We start from the raw sequence: 23,921 nt of genomic DNA on the forward strand, positions 1-23,921 counted from the left end.
AATTGGGGTTTCGCCATAAGAACTGGGGGCATTCAGTCCATAGCACTGACCCCTTGAGTTGCTTGAGATGCCTTTAGGAAGGTTGCGTCTGTACGTTCTATCCATCTAATTTGAAGGCTAGTCAGGATGCCATCTCCCTACTCCTTTTTTGATTATTTTTCCTGATCATTAACATTAAAGTAAAGGTTGATTGAAAGAATGCCATTAGTACTAAAAGAGAATAAATAAAGGAATGAGACTTACTGAGTTTAGTTTCGTTGTGTAATTGGTCACCCTCACGTGATTGCTGGGAAGATGCTCTCTAGCACATTGAAGGGGGTGGCAAGATAGGAAAGAGGAAACTAACATCTACTTCGTTTTTTTTTTTTAAAGACAGAGTTTCACTATGTTGCCCTCAGTAGAGTGCTGTGGTGTCACAGCTCACAGCAACCTCAAACTCTTGGGCTTAAGCGATTCTCTTGCCTCAGCCTCCTAAATAGCTGGGACAACAGGCGCCCACCACAACGCCTGGCTCTTGTCTTGTTGTAGTTGTCATTGATGTTTAGCAGGTCCGGGTCTGAACCGGCCAGCCCCGTGTGTGCAGCTGGCGCCCTAATCACGGAGCTAACATTTACTTAGTTTTTTTTTTTTTTTTAATTAAATCATAGCTGTATACATTAATGCAATCATGGGGTACCATGCACTGGTTTTATATACAATTTGAAATATTTTCATCAAGCTGGTTAACATAGTCTTTCTGGCTTTTTCTTAGTTATTGTGTTAAAACATTTATATTCTACGTTGAATAAGTTTCACATGTACCCTTGTAAGATGCACCGTAGTAGTGGTCCCACCAACATTTACTTAGTTTTACATACATTTGCACATTTGGTTCTTGCTGCAATCCTATTTAGGTTGATAAACAGTCCGTTTTCTTACAGTTGAGGAAGCCGAGGCTAGAAGAGGTTAGTGGAGTGAGGATGTGAACCTACGCCCCTTGTCTCAGGACTGTCTCTTGTTACTTCACCAAGTTTGTGTCTTCAAATAACGTGTAGTCTTAGTAAAAGACTCCATGTGGGATATGGTCAAAAGGAATGACCATGAAAAGGAAAGGAAGAGGAATGTGTGAAGAATGGGGCAGGGAAGACCTGAGAAGGGGAAGGAAGGAAAAATATACTTGATAGTGAAAATAGTACTTTTAGGTGTAAGTGAGGCATTTGGGGATTTTTCCATCCTTTTTTCTGTCCTACATTATCCTGCCATAGTTCGATATGGCATTTTTTTTCTTTAACTGAGCAAGTGAAATATGTGAATGATGCCTCTTTGCAAATTCACCTTCAGGGAACCCTCTTCCTGTGACTCAGCCAGTTGGCTGATCCGTCCCATCTCTGTGGCCCCTCGGGAAGTACATTGCTGATAAGGAGAAGTGTGAGCTTTAGAGCAGGATTCGTGTTTTTTAGTGTTGTTTCATAATGAGTTTCATAATGCTTTCTTGTCCTAGTGGTTATTTATGTTTATGCTGCTAGTGGAGGGTCTAGATACTCACTGGTAAACATAGAAATCACGGTAGCAAGTAGTAGATAATAGGAAAAAAAAATGTTAGACATGAGCAAGGGCAGATCTATTTATGATGAAGATGGAAATGGGTTGAAAAATTATTTTCCTGGTACCTTGTTTCATAGCATCCTGATGAAAAGAGATTGGAAGGCCTCTCCAAGCAACTGGACTGGGATGTTCGGAGCATTCAGCACTGGTTTCGACAAAGGCGCAATCAGGAGAAGCCCAGCACCCTGACAAGGTTCTGTGAGAGCATGTAAGTTGCTGTTTTTCCTTTTGAAAGAAAAACCTGCTGAGTACTCATGCCATCATGAGATGAAAAATAATAGACCCATGCAGGCTCTAGCAGCCCTTAGACAGCATACCATTTGTTGCAAAAATAGCTTTGGAAAAACAGGGGGAATGGTAGTTTGTAAGAATTTATGATATCCACTTGGAATGCAGTACATAAAATTCAGTTCGTAGTGGAGTTCCTGCAAAGTAAGTCAAGGTACTGGGGGCTGCAGTAGTATTTTCAATCAGCCATCTTTGAAATATACCATTAAAAGTCATTTACTTTTATAGATGCTGATAGTTTGAATTTTGATTGCAGGGACTTAGTCAAGTTGTCCTTTCCATTGGTGAAGACTAAGTAGGGTATGTTGTCAGTGGGTCATGACGGTGTCCCACATTCCTGGAGAGTTAGGAAAAGGCTTTATTACATTCCCAGGGGAGTTTAATCAAGCATTGCTTGAAGGTGGGAATGGAATGGAAGTCTCTTCCATTTTTGAAGTATGAACTTTATGGTACATAATTATATATCAGTAGAGTTGTTAAAATAATAAAAGACCCACAGAGAATTCTTCAGATAATATGTTTTGTGCTATAATGTTTTGGGATAGAGATACTTAATACAATCATCTTTAGGAAAACCTGGGAAAGAAATATTGAAGCATTTGAGAACCTTTCCAACCAAGGGAAGAAACTGCCTTGAAAGTCTTAACCCTACTTGGTGTTTATCTTTTGGGATGTGAGTGTTCCTTTGTCTAACAGTTCTTTTCCAGGGAACTCTGCCCTGACGCCGGGTCATTTAAACAAGAGCACTTTCAGTGTTACTCTCTCACTTGTAGGCCCTTTCTGTTTGGGCTTGAACGTGCATTTTCAGGTTTGGGTTTTAATTATGCCCTAAATGTATTTTAGTATGAACAGGAAACCTAACGTTACCAGAGAAATGACGGGAGGCAGAAACGTATCATAAATTCCTAGGGCTGGGTAGATGTGGACAGAATAAATATGGTTTTCAGGTCAGAATATTTATAAAATGAAAAAAACTTACCCTGTTTCCCCGAAAATAAGACAGTGTCTTATTTTAAGGTGTGCTCCCAAAGATGTGCTAGGTCTTATTTTCAGGGGACGTCTTATCTTTCCTGTAGGTAGGTCTTATTTTCGGAGGATGTCTTATTTTCGGGAAAACGGGGTAGCAGATATAATCAGTAAAGCACTTTCTAGAACTGAACTGAGCAGCAGTTTATGGAAGAAGAGTTTATGCGTCTGGACTCCCAGTCAGAAACTAGACTTGCTCTCTGGCCTGGCCCTGCCTCACCCTCGAAGGGCCTGCATTTGTCATTGAGCCACGGGTTTCAGCAGCAGTGCAGTTGAGTCTCAGCCCCTGTCCGCTTGCTGAAACACATGTGCTATCACCACCAACTAAACTCTCAGGTGACTCAGTAGCCCCTTCTGCTCTATACTGAGTCTAGACCAGTTTCTCTCAAATACCAATGTGCATAGGCATTGGTCACTTGGAAATCTTGTAAAAATGCAGATTCTGATTCACTTGGTCTGGGATGGCAGCTGAGATTCTGGATTTTTAACAGTCTAAGGTGATACTGATGCTGCCAGTCCATGGATCCCACTTTGAGTAGCAAGATCAGCTTCCGGTATCTTATGTCATTTCTCTGAATTCAGCTGGTCTTCATCTGCATACTACAATAAACAGGACAGTCATCGTTACAATCAGTTAGAAGTTATTTCTCAAGGATTACTAGTTGCATGATAATGTAGAGACACCATAGAGAGACAGTGCATAAATTATATTATGATTTCTTCCCTCAACAAGCATATTATAATAGTGTCTAGGAGATAATACACTAATATCTGAGTAGGTGTGGATTAGTAGAAAATAACCAAATGAGTGTGTTTTGTGATGGGTATGGACACTCAGTAACTAAAGATTAAAGGAAAAAGATCAGCTGTGGGTTGGGCCTGCAAGGGTTGCTGGGGCGGTGTCCGTGGCCTTTGACCTCTCTGGTGTTGATGAACTCCTGTTTCGAAACTCTCTTCTTTCGGCGTCTGCATTGTACTGGGTTCTCCTGCCTTTCCAAGGTCTGTGCTTGCATCATTTCTTCAGCATTTCCGCTGTGGTCTGTAGTGAGCTGCTTCTCCAGATTCAGTCACCAGCCTCTTATTTTCCTTTCTCTACATTCATTCTCGGCGTCAAAATCATTTCATTTCACCAGCTTTCTAGAGCCATGTGTCCAGTGCAGATGTTTCTTCCAAGACATTGTTCTGTTCTCTCCACTGACAGCTCTGATTTGCTTCCACTCCTGACTTCCTGTTTTCACTTTTTTTCATACGTCTCCATTTGATTACAGGCTGCAAACTCAGGCCAGGCAGCCACTGAGGAATGTAAATTCTTTGTACATTCACCCTATAGCCCAGATCTTAATGTCTCTTGTAGGTCTCATTATCTCTCATACTCACAAAGAGACCCTCCTCCAAAAAAAAAATCCCCCCCCCAAAAAAATATTTTTCTAAAATACTACCACCCCTATCTCCTGCTTTAAAACTGATGACTTTTTCTACAACTATTGGGTAAGTATTCGGCCACTGACCCTGACCACTGCAGTCTGGTTTTCGCCTGTTTGATGCCAGTCATCCAAGCAACCTCTGCTTTCCAGAGGGCTGTGTTTTAACTGCTCAAGCCTTGTTCGTTCCTGCCTTTGTGTGTGTGGTGTCCTGGCCAGAACACCTCTTGCCCCTTCTATTCAACCCCTCCCCATCCTCCAAGTTCCAGGCTCTCGCTGAAACGTGGCCTGACTGTTTGGTCTAGAGAGAGCACAACTGCTCTTGAATGTTTAGAGCACTTTTTGTAAGTACTAGTGTTTTAATGTGGAATCATAGGCTGCCTATGTGATTACTTAACATTTCTTAAGTTGGCTATCCATCTCCACTTTGGTTCTGTCGTAAGTGTTCCTTGAAGAACACAGGGCCCTCTCTTACTCTTCTGCATTCTTCTCAGCCTTGCCCACAACGTGGGATCTACTGAATAACATTTGTTACATGACTGTATATTAAAATGGCACTGTTTGGGAAGTAGTTGCTAATCTTGGTTGCTGCTTTGCCCCCCAAAATTAAGAATGTCCATTATCCACTGACTTAGTGTAAAATTTGTCTAGGAAAATTAGCAGACTATGGAAAACGACAAAACAATTTTAAAGATAGAAATTCAGAGGAAAAAAAGGTATGCCAAGGAGAACATTAGGGAACACCGTGAGAGATAAAATTGAACTATACTGCTACCTATGTGTACACGTATGTGTCATGGGTATTTGCCTTTAAAAAATCATCTAGAGCAGTTGTTCCTAACCAGGGATACACTTAATCACCCCGTAACCTTTTCAAAATGTACATTTTCAGGCCCCATCCCATGGTGTCAGTGTGATGCCACAGGTGGAGTCTGAACATGTGCATCTTGGAAAAAATGCTCCGAGTGCTTATGACACACATTCTCCGTTAACAAAAGAGCTGACTGCTGTTCTTAAATATGAAAAATCAAATTAGAAAGCCAGAGAACACTAATTTGGGGCTTGCAGATCTGGGGCTAAAATATAAAGAATCTATAGTTTTCCTATTATATAAGTTACTGTTTTAGAAAATATAGAATCCCTTCAGGGAATCGTATTTCATCTTTTACCAGTATGCCTGCCAGACTGTTCTTGTAAGCACCGCTATTTGGCACACCCATTTCATGCAGATGGAACGAGTGGAAGCTGTTCAGCAAGTAAAGTGCTGAAACATTGCTGGGCCTTTTTTTTTTTTTTTTTTTTATTGTTGGGGATTCATTGAGGGTACAATAAGCCAGGTTACACTGATTGCAATTGTTAGGAAAAGTCTCTCTTGCAATCATGTCTTGTCCCCACAAAGTGTGACACACACCAAGGCCCCACCCCCCCGTCCCTCTTTCTGCTTTTCCTCCCCCCCACCGCATAACCTTAATTGTCATTAATTGTCCCCATATCAAAATTGAGTACATAGGATTCATGCTTCTCCATTCTTGTGATGCTTTACTAAGAATAATGTCTTCCACTTCCATCCAGGTTAATACGAAGGATGTAAAGTCTCCATTTTTTTTTTTTTTTTTTTTTTTTGTAGAGACAGAGTCTCACTTTATGGCCCTTGGTAGAGTGCCGTGGCATCACACAGCTCACAGCAACCTCCAACTCCTGGGCTTCAGCGATTCTCTTGCCTCAGCCTCCCGAGTAGCTGGGACTACAGGCGCCCGCCACAACCCCCGGCTATTTTTTGCTTGCAGTTCAGCCAGGGCTGGGTTTGTACCCGCCACCCTCGGTATATGGGGCTGGTGCCTTACCGACTGAGCCACAGGCGCTGCCCAAGTCTCCATTTTTTTTTAATGGCTGAATAGTATTCCATGGTATACATATACCACAGCTTGTTAATCCATTCCTGGGTTGGTGGGCATTTAGGCTGTTTCCACATTTTGGCGATTGTAAATTGAGCTGCAATAAACAGTCTAGTACAAGTGTCCTTATGATAAAAGGATTTATTTCCTTCTGGGTAGATGCCCAGTAATGGGATTGCAGGATCAAATGGGAGGTCTAGCTTGAGTGCTTTGAGGTTTCTCCATACTTCCTTCCAGAAAGGTTGTACTAGTTTGCAGTCCCATCAGCAGTGTAAAAGTGCTCCCTTCTCTCCACATCCACGCCAGCATCTGCAGTTTTGAGATTTTGTGATGTGGGCCATTCTCACTGGGGTTAGATGATATCTCAGGGTTGTTTTGATTTGCATTTCTCTAATATATAGAGATGATGAACATTTTTTCATGTGTTTGTTAGCCATTCGTCTGTCATCTTTAGAGAAGGTTCTATTCATGTCTCTTGCCCATTGATATGTGGGATTGTTGGCTTTTTTCATGTGGATTAATTTGAGTTTTCTATAGATCCTAGTTATCAAGCTTTTGTCTGATTGAAAATATGCAAATATCCTTTCCCATTGTGTAGGTTGTCTCTTTGCTTTGGTTATTGTCTCCTTAGCTGTACAGAAGCTTTTCAGTTTAATGAAGTCCCATTTGTTTATTTTTGTTGTTGTTGCAATTGCCATGGCAGTCTTCTTCATGAAGTCTTTCCCCAGGCCAATATCTTCCAGTGTTTTTCCTATGCTTTCTTGGAGGATTTTTATTGTTTCATGCCTTAAGTTTAAGTCCTTTATCCATCTTGAATCAATTTTTGTGAGTGGGGAAATGTGTGGGTCCAGTTTCAGTCTTTTACATGTGGATATCCAGTTCTCCCAACACCATTTATTGAATAGGGAGTCTTTCCCCCAAGGTATGTTCTTGTTTGGTTTATTGAAGATTAGGTGGTTGTAAGATGTTAGTTTTATTTCTTGGTTTTCAATTCGATTCCAAGTGTCTATGTCTGTTTTTGTGCCAGTACCATGCTGTCTTGACCACTATGTCTTTGTAGTACAGACTAAAATCTGGTATGCTGATGCCCCCAGCTTTATTTTTATTACTACGAACTGCCTTAGCTATACGGGGTTTTTTCCGGTTCCATACAAAATGCGGAATCATTTTCTCCAAATCTTGAAAGTATGATGTTGGTATTTTGATAGGAATGGCATTGAATACGTAGATTGCTTTGGGAAGTATAGACATTTTAACAAGGTTGATTCTTCCCATCCATGAGCATGGTATGATCTTCCATTTGTTATATCCTCTGCTATTTCCTTTCTGAGGATTTCATAATTTTCTTTATAGAGGTCGTTCACCTCCTTCGTTAGGTATATTCCTAGGTATTTCATTTTCTTTGAGACTATGGTGAAGGGAGTTGTGTCCTTAATTAGCTTCTCATCTTGACTGTTATTGGTGTATACAAAGGCTACTGACTTGTGAACATTGATTTTATATCCTGAAACATTACTGTATTTTTTTTTTTTTTTTGGCTGGGGCTAGGTTTGAACCCACCACCTTCGGCATATGGGACTGGTGCCCTACTCCTTGAGCCACAGGCACCGCCCATATTACTGTATTTTTTGATGACTTCTAGGAGTCTTGTGGTTGAGTCTTTGGGGTTCTCTAAGTATAAGATCATGTCGTCAGCAAAGAGGGAGAGTTTGACCTCCTCTGCTCCCATTTGGATTCCCTTTTTTCCTTGTCTTGCCTAATTGTATTGGCTAGAACTTCCAGCACTACGTTGAATAGTAAAGGTGACAGAGGACAACCTTGTCTGGTTCCAGTTCTAAGAGGAAAAGGTTTCAGTTTTACTCCATTCAGTAAAATATTGGCTGTGGGTTTGTCATAGATAGCTTCAATCAGTTTTAGAAATGTGCCACCTATGCCTATACTCTTCAGTGTTCTAATTAGAAAAGGATGCTGGATTTTATCAAATGCTTTTTCTGCATCTATTGAGAGGATCATGTGATCTTTATTTTTGCCTCTGTTAATATGGTGGATAACATTTATGGACTTGCGTATATTAAACCAGCCTTGCATCCCTGGGATGAAGCCTACTTGATCATGATGAATGACTTTTTTGATGATAAGCTGTAATCTATTGGCTAGGATTTTGTTGAGAATTTTTCCATCTATATTCATGAGTGAGATTGGTCTGAAATTCTCCTTTTTGTTTGGGTCTTTTCCTGGTTTTGGTATCAGGGTGCTGTTTGCTTCATAGAATGTGTTGGGGAAGATTCCTTCTTCCTCAATTTTTTAGAATAATTTCTGCAGTACAAGAATAAGCTCTTCCTTGAAGGTTTGATAGAATTCTGGTGTGAAGCCATCTGGACCAGGGCATTTTTTGGTTGGAAGATTTTTTATTGTTTCTTTGATCTCAGTGCTTGAAATTGGTCTGTTCAGGAGCTCTATTTCTTCCTGGCTAAGTCTAGGGAGAGGGTGTGATTCCAAATATTGGTCCATTTCCTTCACATTGTCAAATTTCTGGGCATAGAGTTTCTGGTAGTATTCAGAGATGATCTCTTGTATCTCTGTGGGATCAGTTGTTATTTCCCCTTTATCATTTCTGATTGAGGTTACTACAGATTTTACTTTTCTATTTCTCGTTAGTCTGGCCAATGGTTTATCTATTTTATTAGATAAAATAAAATCTATTTTTATCTATTTTTCTATTTTATTAGTTGGTTTTCAAAAAACCAACTCCTTGTTTCATTAATTTTCTGAATGATTCTTTTGTTTTCAATTTCATTAATCTCTGATTTGATTTTGGATATTTCTTTTCTTCTACTGAGTTTAGGCTTCGATTGTTCTCCTTTTTCCAATTCTATAAGATGGCTTGTGAGATTGTTGATGCGCTCTCTTTCTGTTTTTTGAATGTAGGCATCTAAAGCAATGAATTTTCCTCTCAAATCTGCTTTTGCAGTATCCCACAGGTTTTGGTAGCTTGTGTCTTCATTGTTGTTATGCTCAAGGAAGTTCATGATTTCCTGTTTTATTTCTTCCTGCACCCATCTGTTATTCAACAGAAGATTGTTTAATTTCCATGCCTTCGTGTGATGTCGAGTGTTTTTGTTAGAGTTGAGTTCTACTTTTAGTGCCTCATGGTCTGAGAAGATACAAGGTAAAATTTCAATTCTTTTGATTCTGTTGATATTCGTTTTGTGTCCCAGGATATGGTCAATTTTGGAGAATGTTCCATGGGGTGATGAGAAGAATGTATATTCTTTATCTTTGGGATGGAGTGTTCTATATGCGTCTATCAAGCACAGTTGTTCTAGGGTCTTATTTAAATCTCTTATATCTTTCAATTTCTGTTTAGAGGATCTGTCCAGCTCTGTAAGAGGAGTGTTAAAGTCCCCTGTTATTATGGTATTATCAGATATCATATTGCTCAGACTGAGTAAGGTCTGTTTCAAGAATCTGGGAGCATTTAAATTGGGTGCATAAATATTTAGAATCGAAACGTCTTCATGTTGTATTTTTCCCTTGACCGATATAAAGTGACCATCTTTGTCTTTTTTGACTTTAGTTGCTTTAAATACACATGTATCTGAAAATAAGATTGCAGCTCCTCTTTTCTTCTGAATGCCATTTGCCTGAAAAGTTGTCTTCCAACCCTTGACTCGGAGCTTTAATTTGTCTTTTGAAGCCAGGTGTGTTTCTTGCAGACAGCAGATGGATGGCTTGTGTTTTTTAATCCAGTCAGCCAATCTATGTCTCTTCAGTGGGGAATTCAAGCCATTAACATTTATTGAGATAATTGATAAGTGTGGTAGTATTCTATTCATCTTATTTTGTGAGAGTCCATTGCTTAATTTTATCTTTTGCATCAGTGTAGAGGTTAGGTTCTGTCCTTTAATTTCTGAGTTCTTACTTTGCTGCTGATCCATTGTGGTGGTCAGTGTGCAGAACAGGTTGAAGTATTTCCTGTAGAGCTGGTCTTGTTGTGGTGAATTTTCTCAATGTTTGTATATCCGTAAATGATTTGATTTCTCCGTCAATTTTGAAGCTTAGCTTAGCAGGGTACAGAATTCTGGGCTGGAAATTGTTCTGTTTAAGTAGATTAAAGGTATATGACCATTGTCTTCTTTCTTGGAAAGTTTCATTAGAGAAGTCTGCGGTCACTCTGATGGATTTTCCCTTGTAGGTCATCTGGCGCTTAGTCCTGGCAGCTTGCAGAATCTTTTCTTTTGTCTTGAATTTGGACAGTTTCATCACAATGTGTCTTGGAGAAGCTCGGTTAGAGTTGAGGTGACCTGGGGTCCAATATCCCTCTGAAAGCAGTGTGTCAGAATCTTTGGTGATATTTGGGAAATTTTCTTTTCTAATATTCTCTAGTATGGCTTCCATTCCTCTGGGGCATTCTTCTTCCCCTTCTGTGATTCCTATAACTCGTATGTTGGATCGCTTCATAAAGTCCCATAATTCTGACAGTGAACGTTCTGCTTTCTCTCTCTTCTTTTCTGCCTCTTTTACTATCTGAGTTATCTCAAGAACTTTGTCTTCTACCTCTGAAATTCTTTCTTCTGCATGGTCTAACCTGTTGCTGATACTTTCCATTGCATCTTTAAGTTCCCTGATTGACTGTTTCAGTTCCTTCAGCTCTGCTATATCCTTTTTATATTCTTCATATCATTCATCTCTTATTTGATTCTGTTTTTGGATTTCCTTTTGGTTATTTTCCACTTTATTAGCAGTTTCCTTCATTATTTCCATTATTTCTTTCATTGTTTTCATCGTGTATTCTAAATTCCCTTTCTGTCATTCCTAACATTTCTTTACAGGTGGAATCCTCTGCAATAGCTACCTCATGGTCCCTTGGCAGGGTTGTTCTGGACTGGTTCTTCATGTTGCCTGGAGTTTTCTGCTGATTCTTCCTCATGAGTGATTTCTTTTATCTGTTTCCTTGCCCTAATTTTCCTTTCACTTCCTCTTGCTCTTTAAGTTCTCGTGCCTGTGGACTAAGGGTTAGATGAGTCCTTTTGGTACAGGACCAGAAGGGTGAGAAGGTTGAAGAGCAAAAAAGGGATGAAGGAAAGGAGGACCGAGTGAAAAGAAAAAAAAAAAAGAGAAAGGAGAGGGGATGGGTAAAAGGAATATTGACAAAAAGAAGAGAGGCACAGAAATAGGGAGACAGAGCAGTATAGGTGTACAGTAGGGTACTTTGACACAACCTTAAAAAAAAAAACAACACCTTCTGGGGGTGCCCAGTTGGGTGGTTCCCTTGAGGTCAGCAGCTCTTTGCTAACCTGATCAGACACAGTACCCCACCTCCACCAAGTAGAGAGGAAAGACAAAAATGCTATAAATCAAACCAAAACAAGCAAACAGAAAACTTTACGGGATAAAATTGAGTGAAAAACCACATTATAGCGGTAGAAACAGTAGCAAAAATGAAGTTCTAGTTATTAAAAAAGGCAGCAATTGGAAATTATAATTAAACTAGAAAAATTGAGAAAGAAAAAAGATCTGTACAGAAAAGGTTGAAATTAAAAAACAAAACAACATCAACAACATGAAAATAAACAAAAAAACAACCAAACCAAAAAAACAAAACAAAAAAACACACAAAAAACAAAACACAACCAAAATCAAAGCAGTATGTGTATGTTGTTGAATATTGTCTGGGCAACACGTGGTCTTCTGGGGTATGAGATGTTAATCACAGTTCTCATACAACTGGAGGCTGCTGATTTCTCAAAGCCCAGCAGGTAGACACCCTAAATCTCTCTTCAGCCCACTTAAAAGGCAACTTGTAAACTTGTTGAGCAGAAGCTTTCCCAGGAAAGTGCTTGTCGCTGGAATCACTGCTGAAGTGGCTATCCACTTACCCAGTGTGCCAAAATGGTCTCACTCTGCCCCTGAGGGTTAGGGCTGCAAGGCGGCTCAGACCCCACCCTTAAGGCTACTTGGTGCTGGGTTACCAGCACCCACCCGGATTCTAGCTCTGTGACCCTGAGGGCGGAGCTTGCCGGGGCAGATCGCTCACAATGGCTCCCTGTGGCCCACAGCCAAACACTATTAGCTCCGTCTGGCTCAGCGGCTCAGACTAGGGCCCCAGACAACGGCCAAAGTTCTCCGCATTCCCGCCCAGGCTCTCCCCAAGGCAGCTCAACTGAGTGCCAAGTCCAAAGACACCAAAACAGTTCACAGGTAAGGCCTTTCTGGTTTGCAGTCTCACTGCTACTGAACTTACAGTTACGGGCGGGTTTAGACCAATTGAACACATGTGACCACTTGCTGGTTTTCCACTGTTTTAGTCCTCCTTTTGGGGTCCAGAAGTCTCTCGCCGACTCTGTATCCTCGCAGGGGTGATTATAGGCAGATCCCACCAGCCAGAGATGCCTGGAGTCCTATCTCCCCAGACTCACGGTGCCCAGATGCAAGGAAGCTGTTACTTGGCCTCCATCTTGCTTTCCTCCCACTGGGACTTTTTTTTTCTCTTGATAGATGTCAGTCATTCACAGTCACGTCAGTTGTGATGAATATTTCTTCCATGGGCGGTGCCTGTGGCTCATCGGGTAGGGTGCCGGTCCCATATGCCGGAGGTGGCGGGTTCAAACCCAGCCCCAGCCAAAAAAAAAAAACCACAAAAAAAAAAAAAGAATATTTCTTCCAAAAGCATTTAAATCCTTATTGGCAACTGAAATAGAAATTTTCAAGAAGCGAAGAAGTTACAAAACTGAGATGTCATATGAGATGTTATAGGAGAAACTGGTTCAGAAGGAAAGCTGGTGCTGGTGGGAAGGATGCCTTTAGGTTGCTGAAGCCGTGCCATCCTAGGCTGACAGTGCCCTCAGCTGTAGGTGTTTATCACTCAGGATAATATAAAATAAATAATGTAATAAAAGTATCTGCTGGATGGAACAGGAAGAGGCAGAGGCATAAGATACCAGAATTAATGGCTTTTCTGTCATTTGGGCCATACCTGTGCCCATGACTTTTTGAATATCATGTAGTACATTTTACTCACAGATCTGGGAGTGCCTTTCATTTGAGCAGTCTCAAAGTGGTCTCTCCTATGAATAATCTGAAAATGTAGGGCAAGTCACATTCATACAGATTAATACTAATTTATTTAAATTGAAGTCTGCTCCATCTGGTGCTAAAGTTATGGAGCCTGTTTTATGTAAGATGAGGGCCCAAGAATCTCTTTTCTTTAGGAATTCCATTGTAGAGTTGATACTGATCAAAACTATCCTCCAATGCTACCATAGCTAGATGTGTTTTACAGTGGGAGCAGACTCACCGAAATCTGGGAATCTTTTGAAATTGTGACTTTATTTTTGCAAGAAACCCTGTGATCTTGATTTTGATTTCATTGAACTCAGGGTAGTTCATCAGTGAAACACGAGTAGCTCAATCGGTTGCTCTCATGCCATCATTTCAGTCCCTGTGAATCTACACAGCCATTTTTACTTGGATAAATCAACAATGCTGTCTTGTAACCTTAGTAAGAAAGTGCAGCCAAATAACTTACTGTGGGGAAAGAGGAGCAAGGTCATGCAGGAGGCAGGTAGTTGTGTCTCTCATCTCCCTTTATTTCAGATTAATCTTTGATCTGCGGAACTAGTGGGGTAAATACCTTTAACAAATTTTCAGCCACTTGTTTGCAAACAAAAAATAACTGAATATTTGTAAACTCTGTCCATATATTCCATACTCTGGGGATGGACAAAGTTTTGCTAGAGAGATAATCAAAATTCAATTTTGATTATTTCCTTTATCAGATCAAGACATGAGCATCTTCTACAAAATTTATGCCAAAATTCTCTTCGAGATTAATGAAGTTTTTGAAGTGGGGGAATAAGGAAGGATACTATTCTAGAAAATGGAATCTTCACTTTTTCAGTACTGGGATACATGTTCAGCAATGTGTAGATGTAGATTCTAAGCCTGGAAAAGAAGTTAATAAAGCGGAAGGGTAGTCTCCCGGTTCCTGACAAGTGCGGGGGTGAGCTGTCTTGTTTCTGCTGTGTGACAGTGGTGGTTGTCTGCCCATTAACACAATACGGGGGCAGCTTCTGTCATCTAGAGTATAGAGTTGTAGTCCCAGTTGTTGCTCAGCAAATGTCTTGTCATTCAAGACTCTTACTTTAAGCAGCTTTATATCTGTGGGTTATGTTCAGGTCAGTTTTAGCTGTGGAGCAGAGGTCAGTCAACTTTTCCTATAAATGGACAGACAGTAAATATTTTAGACTGTAAGAATATTGTTGCCATTACACCTCTACTGCTGCAGCCCAGAAGCAGCCGGACACCATGCTAATACAAATGCACTGGCTCTGTTCCAATAAAGCTTTATTTATGGATACCAAAATTTGAATTTATCATTTTCACACTTCATAAAGTATTCTTAAAAAAATTTTTTTTCCACCAAACTATTCCCAGCTCCTGGGCCATACAAAAACAGATGGCGTGCTGAAGTGCCCCTTGGGCCACAGTTTGCTAAACCCTATGTTAGGCTTCCAGGACTAGTTGTTCTTCCACAGTTTCAAAAAAGAGAATGTGGACTCATAGCACCAGGCATGCTCATCCATTTATCAGACTTTCACTGCACCGTAGAAATATTACCACAGTCCTGTACGCCTGTCTCCAGTATTCCTGGGACATGATACCTTGACGCCATGCAGTTTCATTTAGCACGATCAGGCTTTCTTTGAAGGTATTAGGATCTCAAGGCAGCATGAGGATAGATTACCTGGACTGTGGACAGTCCACTTTTCGGCCTTGAATAAGCTTTTGAGACCTTGCCCCTCTTTGTAGTCTAGATCTACCATCTGTGGTGAGTGGGCTCAGGTTTCCCATTTGGAGCAAGCCTCGCACATTCCTTGATGGCATATGGCTAGACCTCTAATGCCTTCGTACTGGCTAATTAAGGAATGGAGACTTTTGCTGAAAAGATGAGCTAGGCCATCCCTTAGTCAAGTCGGCTGCATATTAGCTGTGCTTACATCTGACTGGTCAGTTTTTCTTTAGATCCTAAATTTCTAAAGGTGTTTTTTGAATAAGGTTTCTAGTAATTTTGGCCAACGTGGAATTGGATGGTGATAAAGAGGGCAGATTATATAAGGGGGATGAATAACTGAATTTATTAAGGCCTAATGTTCTTATTTAACTCTGATTTTTAAACCTATATACTGTTGCTTTTTGTTGTTTAATCTATTTTAAAAGTATTTTTTTATTCTGATTTAGAACAGAATTATGTAAATCATTATAATCAATTTTGATTGTAGAGGATGTATAAAAATACACATAATGTTTATAAACAATTGGTGGAAAATATTCCGAAGCCTATCCCCTGGAAATAAAGGCTAACATTTACTACTTACACAGTGTCATTTTGGATACATGTGCCCCTCCAATACTTACGCATACCGTGTGTGGGAACGTGTGCTTGCCCTTCTTCAGACCTTTTTAATGGAATGTTCATAAACCACTCATCAGTGTTCGGGAGAAGGCTTTAGAGACGTTAGGTCTTATGCTTCATCTTCGAGGACCTGGAAGTGGCAGCACAGTCAGTTCTGCTGTGACGGAGGCGTTCCTACATACAGCCACATCGTGCAAAATGGCACAACAGAAACAGCATAACATAGGGGCTTGTGAGAAAAGTGGCTTAGAGGATCAACGCTAAGAACCTTCATCAGCGACACCTTGAAGAAAAGATAGGAACCTAATGAAAGCAGTTTTACATGGGATTAATAGGAAATACAGAAATACTTACTGTAATAAATATGGCACTTAACTTTGAAAAAGACCTGAAGTTTGCTTGTAGGTGCTACGTCAGTCCACGCAGGCTGCCGTAACAAAATACTGCAGGCTAGGAGTTTAAACAGCAGAAATTTATTTTCTCACCGTGTGGAGTCTGGAAGTTGAAGATCAAGGTGTGCTACGTTTGCTTTCTCCTGGCCCTTCTTGTGTGTGTGCACATCCTTAGTTCCTTTCCTCTTCTTATCACTCATCTTGGAATAGGGTTCTACCATTATGTCTCATTTAACCTTAATTAACGGAAGGGTTGCGCTTGTGAGCGGACGGGTAGTGGTGCACGGAGTATCTGAGATTAGAGGGAACGTTGCAGCACCACATGGGCGTGGCTCGGAACACGTGTGAACTGTGGTGACTCGGAGGGTGTGTGTGTGTTCCCAGGCCCCTCAGGTCCGCCGGGAGCAGTTTTCTGTGTTCACCTGGTGTTTCTGGCAGAGGAAACTGTGGAAAAGCACACGTGGAATTTGTGTGTGCTCACGTTGGAAGATAGTCACATTGTTACCACAAGCCTTCCTGCAGAGGGGCAGCACGTGGTGAGGGAGTGGGCTGTGGAGCCAGGCAGCCTGGGTTGGCACCTTCTCTCCAGTAAAACTCTCTGGGGTCCTGGGGAGAGCGTTTGGCCACCCTGCACGTCAGCGTCTTCACTTGTGAAACGGGCATCTTAGTAGTGCCGGCCTCCTGCTGGGAAGACTGAATGAGTTCCTGAATGTAAAGTGTTTAGAAAGGTGTCTCCATGGTAAGGAAGTAGTCTCAGCTATGCTCAGTGTCACCATCGGCCCGTCAGTTGTTGGCTGTGACCATCAGCAAATAGCTCTCAGTCTGTCACGGCCAGGTACCAGCCACAGGGCCGCATCAGCACTACAGACAGCCATGAAGCCCCGTCAGTGCCACTGACAGCCGGGGGGCTGCATCAGTGCCACAGACACGGTACCTGCAGAGGCTCCTCTGGTGTTGGTCATTTGGGAGGAGGCTCAATGCAAAAATAGCAAGCAGGCTCCCTATTTAGAATGACGCTCTTATTCTGTGGAACCCCAAGGAGGCAAAATCCATGTGGATTCATAGGACTGTCAACTTGGGCATGACTCACACACAAGAAAAAGATGCAGGACTCAAGTTGAGAGCCTGCACACCCGACTCGCTGCGTGTAGCTGCATGACACAGTGGCTGAGGAAGGCGTCCTCCTCAGCAGGGAATGGTGCCCACTGTGCCTCTGGAAGCCGAGGCTTTTGAAGCACTACAGGAGAAATATCAGAACCCAGCGAGTGTCTTTGAACCGCAGAGATTTAAAATCTGCCCTGGTGATTGTGAGGAGGACACAGCTTGCCTCTGCTGGGAGGGGAGAGGAACAAAGCCTGGTGCTCCACGGTGCTGGCTTTGGTAAAACCACCTCTCTGGGGTCAGCGCCATCTGATCAGCCTTGGGTCAGCATGGCTTCTGGGCACAGGAGTTTGTGTTGTTACCTTCTGTGTGCAGGATAAATACTAGGGCTGAGAAAGTGATTTACCAGGAACAGAATTGGGGGTGGGATCAAGTGTTCCTGGTCATATCCTGGCTCAAGCAAGTCTAGGCCCTCCATGCCTCTTCTGCAAAAGGGAAATAGTAACTCCTGTTCATGGGGTCATTAGCTGAAGGGGTGTATGGGTATTGTGCATCTCAGCATTTGGTTTCCTTTCCACTGGGGCTGCAAAGTTGAGTGAGTGACAATTTCCAAACTTGTGGGACTCACAGGGGCAATTGATTCTGTTTATTGGTGAAGTTGGAAGTTGTTCAGTACCCTAGGCAGGGAGCCATGAGCTTGGGTACTTACGTGAAATGGCTCCTTCCTGGGCCCCTTCCTTCTGGTTCTGTTGGTGGGTTGTTCTAGCATTGTATCCTAACTTGCCACCAAGAGAACTATATATTAGATTGCTGGAAGGGCAGTGCTGTGGCTTCCTCGGGGGTCCAGTCTGGTGTCCCCTCTTTTGCCTTCCTTCCCTGTCATCCTCCCTTGCACTCACCTCCTGCAGTCTTAGGGGCAGGTGCCTTCTGCTTAGAGCCAAAGTGTTTGACCTCCTCCTGGCCGTTTGTCCTTCTGTGATTAGCTACTGGTGGCCACAGCCCTCGGCAAGGGGCAGACAAGGGCCTCAAAAGAATCCTCAACTATTACCATTTTTTTTTTTTAAATTTCAGATTAATATGAGGATATAAATGATTAGGTTGCAGTGTTTGCATTTGTTATGTAAGGTCCCTGTTGTAGTTGTGCCCTGCCCCCAGGAGGTGTGCCATGTACCCTTACATTGTGGGAGCTCACCAGGCCTCCTCCTCTTCCTTCCTTCTTTCCCTTCTCCCCCTAACTTGAATTGAATTGAGTTTTCCTCTTATGGGGGCATGTATTAGATCACCCACTGGCTTCATATTAGTATTGAGTATATTGGATTCTTGCTTCTCTTTTTTGTGATACTTCGCTAAGAAGAATGTGTGTCAACTCCATCCAGGTTAATACAAAAGATGTAAAGTCTCCATCTTTTTTATGGCTGAATAGTTCCCATAGTAGACATGTACCATAGTTTATTAATGTATTCATGGGTTCATGAGCACTTAGGTTGTTTCCACATCTTGGCAATTGTAAATTAAGCTGTTATAAACAATCTAGTACAAATGTCCTTATGATAAAATTTTTTTTTCTGTTGGGAAATGCCCAGTAATGGGATTTCAGATCATTGCTAATGTGACTGTGCTTGTCCTGGAAGTCAGCCCACTGCCTGTGACTTCTGGCATTTGAATATTGCACCTAGTGAAGTAAGGGGAGAATGAGTTTGTGTGTAAGGTGGTGGTGAGCATAGGCACTTGAATTAAGCAATAAGGCACCTAGTCATTTTCCAAATTAGGACGATTTGAGCAGATTCCACATGGCTGCTGGGAAAGCAGGTTTTTGAAGTTCATTTGTAAGCCTCCCCAAATCTAAATTCATAGCAAGTCCTCCATGTGATAGAAAATTTAACTAAAAGCAATTAAAGCCAATTATTTCTATTAAATGTAAGTTGAGCTGCTGGCAGTCTCTATAATACTCTTGTGATTTGAACAAATTAAAGTATTTTAGAGAAATCACTATAGATTTGGCCAATATTTCTTATATTTCCTATATACAGTTTCTTAGTAGTTGACACCTGACGGGAGCCTCTTTACTGCCCTTAGGGCTCAACCAAGTAGGGAAGTTAGTGATACTGTTCTGCAGAGGACGTGCTGTGAGTGAGGTGGTGGTTTAATTTACACACAGTGTACTGACACCCGGTCAAGGTTAGCAGCAGAATGGGCATCAGAAGCTCTAGCCTTGGCCATATTGCCTAATTCCGCAAGGTTCTGCTAACTCCTGCACTTCCTTTATTTAGCCACAGGTGTAATGACATGGTACATTCTCAGCATACGTATTATTATATAATAGATTTTTTTGGAAATTTCATGGGCCCTGTTGGTGGTAGGGAACTTAGACCTTGAGAAGAAAGGAGAGAGGGGTGTTTACTGAGGTCGTATGATGTCCAGATGCTGCAATGAGGCCTTTACATGTAAGCAACAATCCGATATAACGTGTAAGGTATTAAAAGCCATTCCTGCCCACGAGGAAAAAGAAGCAAAGAGAGTTGGAGTAATCGACCCACTACTACACAGCCACTGAGCCCCAGAACTGGGGTTTTCACTGAGCTCTGGCTAAAGGGGCTTGTGTTATTTCAGTTGCACAACGTTAGAGAAAACTCAGGAATATCACATGTTACTGAATGCAGAGCAGACACGGACAGGGGAAGTTGGTGTTTTATTTACACATGCTAACCTCCTTTCCTTTTCCTTTCCCCCTTCAGTTTATGGAAGACTAGGGTTAAATTTCATGCTTGCTCCTTGCTATTCCCCGAGCACTTTCAGTCCTTCTCTGCTAAAGCTCTGGGAGACGTGCTGCATTCGCTCTTTGCATCTATCTCTGCTTTTAAACTGTCAAAGCTGTCAACCCACTGAGTTTTGGGACTGTGTCTTATCCATCTTTCCATCCCCACTGCTCCCAGCATGCTGCCTGGTACATTGCACGACCCCAGTAAATGTCTATCGACTCAATCAATTATTTGGGCTTCGGGGATTGGAGTGAACCTCTGGTGACTAGAGGCCTGAATTTAATTGGAGGAAGCTCAAGTTTATTCTTTCAGATAACCCTAGGGAAGGCTTATGTAGGGAGGGATGAGATGGGGAAGGCTTTTTGGAAGAGGTGACACTGCTGAATTTTCAAAGGTGTTTATGTGGGCCAAATGGAGAAAAAGAATGAGGGTGGCAAAGGCTACTCCAGGGAGTGGAAATCACCTGTCGAGTACAGCGCAGTTGGACAGCTACAGTCAGGGTGGAGGGTGTGCGGTGTATGAGGGAGGGAAAGCCAGGGCAGGTGGAACCTTCCTTGCTGTGCTAAAGCCCTGGGCATTTCTTCCCACCCTCTTCTCTAAATATCTAGGGCTATCTGCTCTTCTGCTCCAAAATTTTAGCTTTCACAAAAATCTTATGATTACTAAGGGATTAGCTCACTTACAGAACTGGTTTCGTATTACTGGGGCCTCATACCAATGTATGGCTAAATGTGAACTCTATTTGTTTGTTTATGTAGCAGAGATGGTTTTAAACAGGCCCCTTCCTATTCCTTCTGTGGTTTGCCTTCCAGCCTTTTCCTTGTTCTTCTGAAGAGGATAATGGAGTCCCTTTACCACTTACCAATTTGCCCACCCATGACCATACCTTTCCTTTTCTTTTTCCAACCTCACACAAACATGCAAACATTAAATATTGAAAAGAAAAGGAACTAGAACCAAGTTAGATTGTCGTTTCACTACTGGCCATATTCACTGTGTCATATTTCACAGGAAAAAAAAAATCAGGGTATGGATCCCATGATGACTGGTGGTTAAACCTCTGCCGTGAAGGTCCCTCCGTGAAAGAACGAAACCAAGGCACGCAGTTAGGAAAGCACGAAAACACTTGTGTGCTTTGGGACAAGTAAAGATTTGAAGTCAAAATTGTCCCAGAAAACCCAGAACAAACCATGCACCCTCGGGACTTAATTTTCTTCAATTTCCGAAATGATTGCAGAGGACCTATTATGTGGCAAGGTCTGGGCACTGGGGGATTGAAAGATAAAAAGGACAAAATCGCTCTCCTGGTGCTTAGAGCTTAGAGGAAACGAGGCACAATTTAGGGGAGAGCTACAGGAGCTCCCTTGGGGACAGGGCTGCCTGAGTACATCGCATTGTACTTGAGGGATGGCAAACCATATTTCAGACCACTCTAGGAAGTGGTCCATATAGAAAGCTTCATGTGAATGCCTTTTATGGTGGATTTGGGGAAGAGAATTAGTATTGAAGTATATAGGCTAAGTGGGTTATATCACAATTTTATTTGTATAAGTTTTTTCTTTCAAAGGAGTAGTATTTTATATAGCGATAACCATGGAATAATATGTGACCGTTTTGTGATAGGATTCTGCCGGATCTTCCTACAGCAAAGCATATACCTTGAAGGTTCACTTTGTTAATTATTGTTCTGGATGCTGGGAGAGGCAGGAAGCCTGGAAATGCCTCATTTATGCGGGACCTTTGATGCACCTTGTCAGTGGAGCTCAGCTTTCATCCAGAGCCATCACGGAGTTGTCAGTTCTCCCTTCCTTCTCAGTGTGGACAGGGTTAGGTGAGAGGCTGAAGGGGCAGCAATATGGGAATGTTTTTTGACTTGTAGCACATCTAAACTGATAGAAATACTGGGATACTGTTTTCAGAAAAATGGAAACCGAGTGAGAACTTCTCAGTGTATGAGGAATGTAGTGAGCCGTGTGCGATAAGGGGTGAGAGGCTCAAACCTGAACTTGGAGCACTAGTCAGGATGCCCATACAGGTCTCAAGAAGGAGCCTGAAGTTGAATTTCCTCCAGAAACACTTTCATTTTTTTTCCTTTGAGTTGGTAGTAGTTCTCATCTACTATTTTCTGTCCCGTTATTAATTTTAGTCATGGATATATGGCTAGCTTGTATTGATCTCAGTTTTTTATTGATGCCAATTCTGAAACAGAACTTGAACCTGTGTGCGTCATTTCCATTTTATTGATTTAAAAATAAAATACTGTCTTACTACATATCTGGGATTACAGAGTGTTAACATAAATCCTTCCATGTACTAAAACTAAAAAGCTTCTCTCTGTGACTTTAAGTGTTCATTTTCTGTTTCCTTCCAACACTTATGTGATTCAATAAGCATATTTCAAGCAGTTGCTATAGGCTGGGTTCTGCAGAAGATGTTATAATAGAAAAACTGGACCTCTTCCCTTATTAGATAAATGACACTGCCTTTTCATTTTATCTTCTAAATCTTAGTTGCTTCATAAATAAGGTACAGCTAATAACTTTAAAGCCCTGATGGAGCTTGTATAATGCTTAAATAAAATAATTCACATAAAGTACCTAGGATGGGGCCTAACACATATTCAGAGCTGAAGAAAAGTAATTATTTTTGATCGGTTCTAATTCCTGTGTATTAAAGGCTGGCAAAATGAATTGAATTCCCTTACCTAGTCAAATAATATCATTCTAGGCTTGCTTAAATACTCTTGGGTACATGTTGTCACTACTTTATTTTTATTAAATCCCCAAATGCATGAAGCAATTGTTTGGTAGGTTTGGTGTGGGGACTTTTGTTGGAGAAGCTAAAGCAGCTATTTTTATTTTCTTCTTCTCTTTATTTAAAGAAAAGCTTCTTGGACATGAAGTGAGAACATGGTTTTCTGCCTTTCTGCCTTTTAAAGTGGCATGTATTTTGAAACCACAGTTCTTTCCTTGTCTAAACAGCAGGGTGAGGCCTTTGTGGTAGAACTGGGAGGTTTGTATCTTAGGCCTGGAGGTGGGACCACACAGGGGTTGAGGGTGCAGGTCTATCTGTCTGTCCTTACCACCTACCGATTTGCCCAGCCTCAGTTTTCTTAAAACTTAACAGGAGTTGAGATAGTGCTCCGCATTTGAAACAGGGCTATGGAGTTATTCTAAATATGCAGAGCACTTGTGCTTTTGTAAGCATGCAATAAAGGCAGGGGTCCTCAAACTACGGCCCGCGGGCCACATGCAGCCCACCGATGACATTTATCTGGCCCGCTGGGTTTTACTGCCACAGCTTCCTGTCCTGCTTAGCAGCCGACTCTTCCCAGGCCGCAGTGCACATGTGTGGAATGTGCCCCAACTCTCCAACTCTGCTCCTTCTCTCTGTCTCTTCCCGCCGGGTGTTTTTGCCGTCCTGCTTAGCAGCCCACTCGTCCCGGCCTGCAGTGCGCATGTGTGGAATGTGCCTCACACTCTCTGACTCCCCTCCTTCTCTCTGTCTCTCGACGACTCCTCTCAGTCTCTGGTGTAATCGTAGGAGTCAGCAGGTTGTCTGTGCAGAGCCTGCTGCTGCCTAAGGACCGAAGTAAGAACAAGTTAGGGTTTTTTTTTTTGAAGTTAGGAGGTCTATTTTTTTTTATTATTATTATTTTGTAGTTAGTAGGGCATTTTTTTTGTGGTTAAGGGGGGGGCTTTTTTTCTGAAGTGAGGAGGTCTTTTTTTGCAGATGGGGGCACCTTTTTTTAAAGTTAGAAGAGCCTTTTTTTGAAGTTAGGAGAACCTTTTTTTTAAGTTAGAAGAGCCTTTCTTTGAAGTTAGGAGAGCCTTTTTTTTTTAAGTTGGTTAGTTGGTTGGAGGTAGTTTCTAGGGGGTTTGTATCATAGTGATAACGCAAATAGTGCTCAGTGCTAATGCAAATTGTTAGTGCTCAGAGGTAATGCAAATTGTTAGTGCTCAGTATTAATGCAGATTGTCAGCAGTCAGTGTTATCGCAAATGGTCAGTGGTCAGTGTTAATGCAAATGGTCAGTGCTCA

The 23,921-nt window shown here is 41.8% G+C and overlaps 1 protein-coding gene across 2 annotated transcripts in view; it reads left to right on the forward strand.

Moving 5' to 3' along the window:
- Positions 1–23,921, forward strand: part of CERS6 (ceramide synthase 6) — a 303,806-nt gene that overhangs the window by 104,223 nt on the left and 175,662 nt on the right. For both annotated transcript variants that reach the window (XM_053597456.1, XM_053597457.1), the window contains exon 3: positions 1,662–1,792. In XM_053597456.1, coding sequence (XP_053453431.1) covers positions 1,662–1,792 — 131 coding nt within the window. The remainder of the gene's footprint in view (positions 1–1,661; positions 1,793–23,921) is intronic.

Source organism: Nycticebus coucang, chromosome 7, assembly GCF_027406575.1.
Source record: "Nycticebus coucang isolate mNycCou1 chromosome 7, mNycCou1.pri, whole genome shotgun sequence".
NCBI classification, from domain to species: domain Eukaryota; kingdom Metazoa; phylum Chordata; class Mammalia; order Primates; family Lorisidae; genus Nycticebus; species Nycticebus coucang.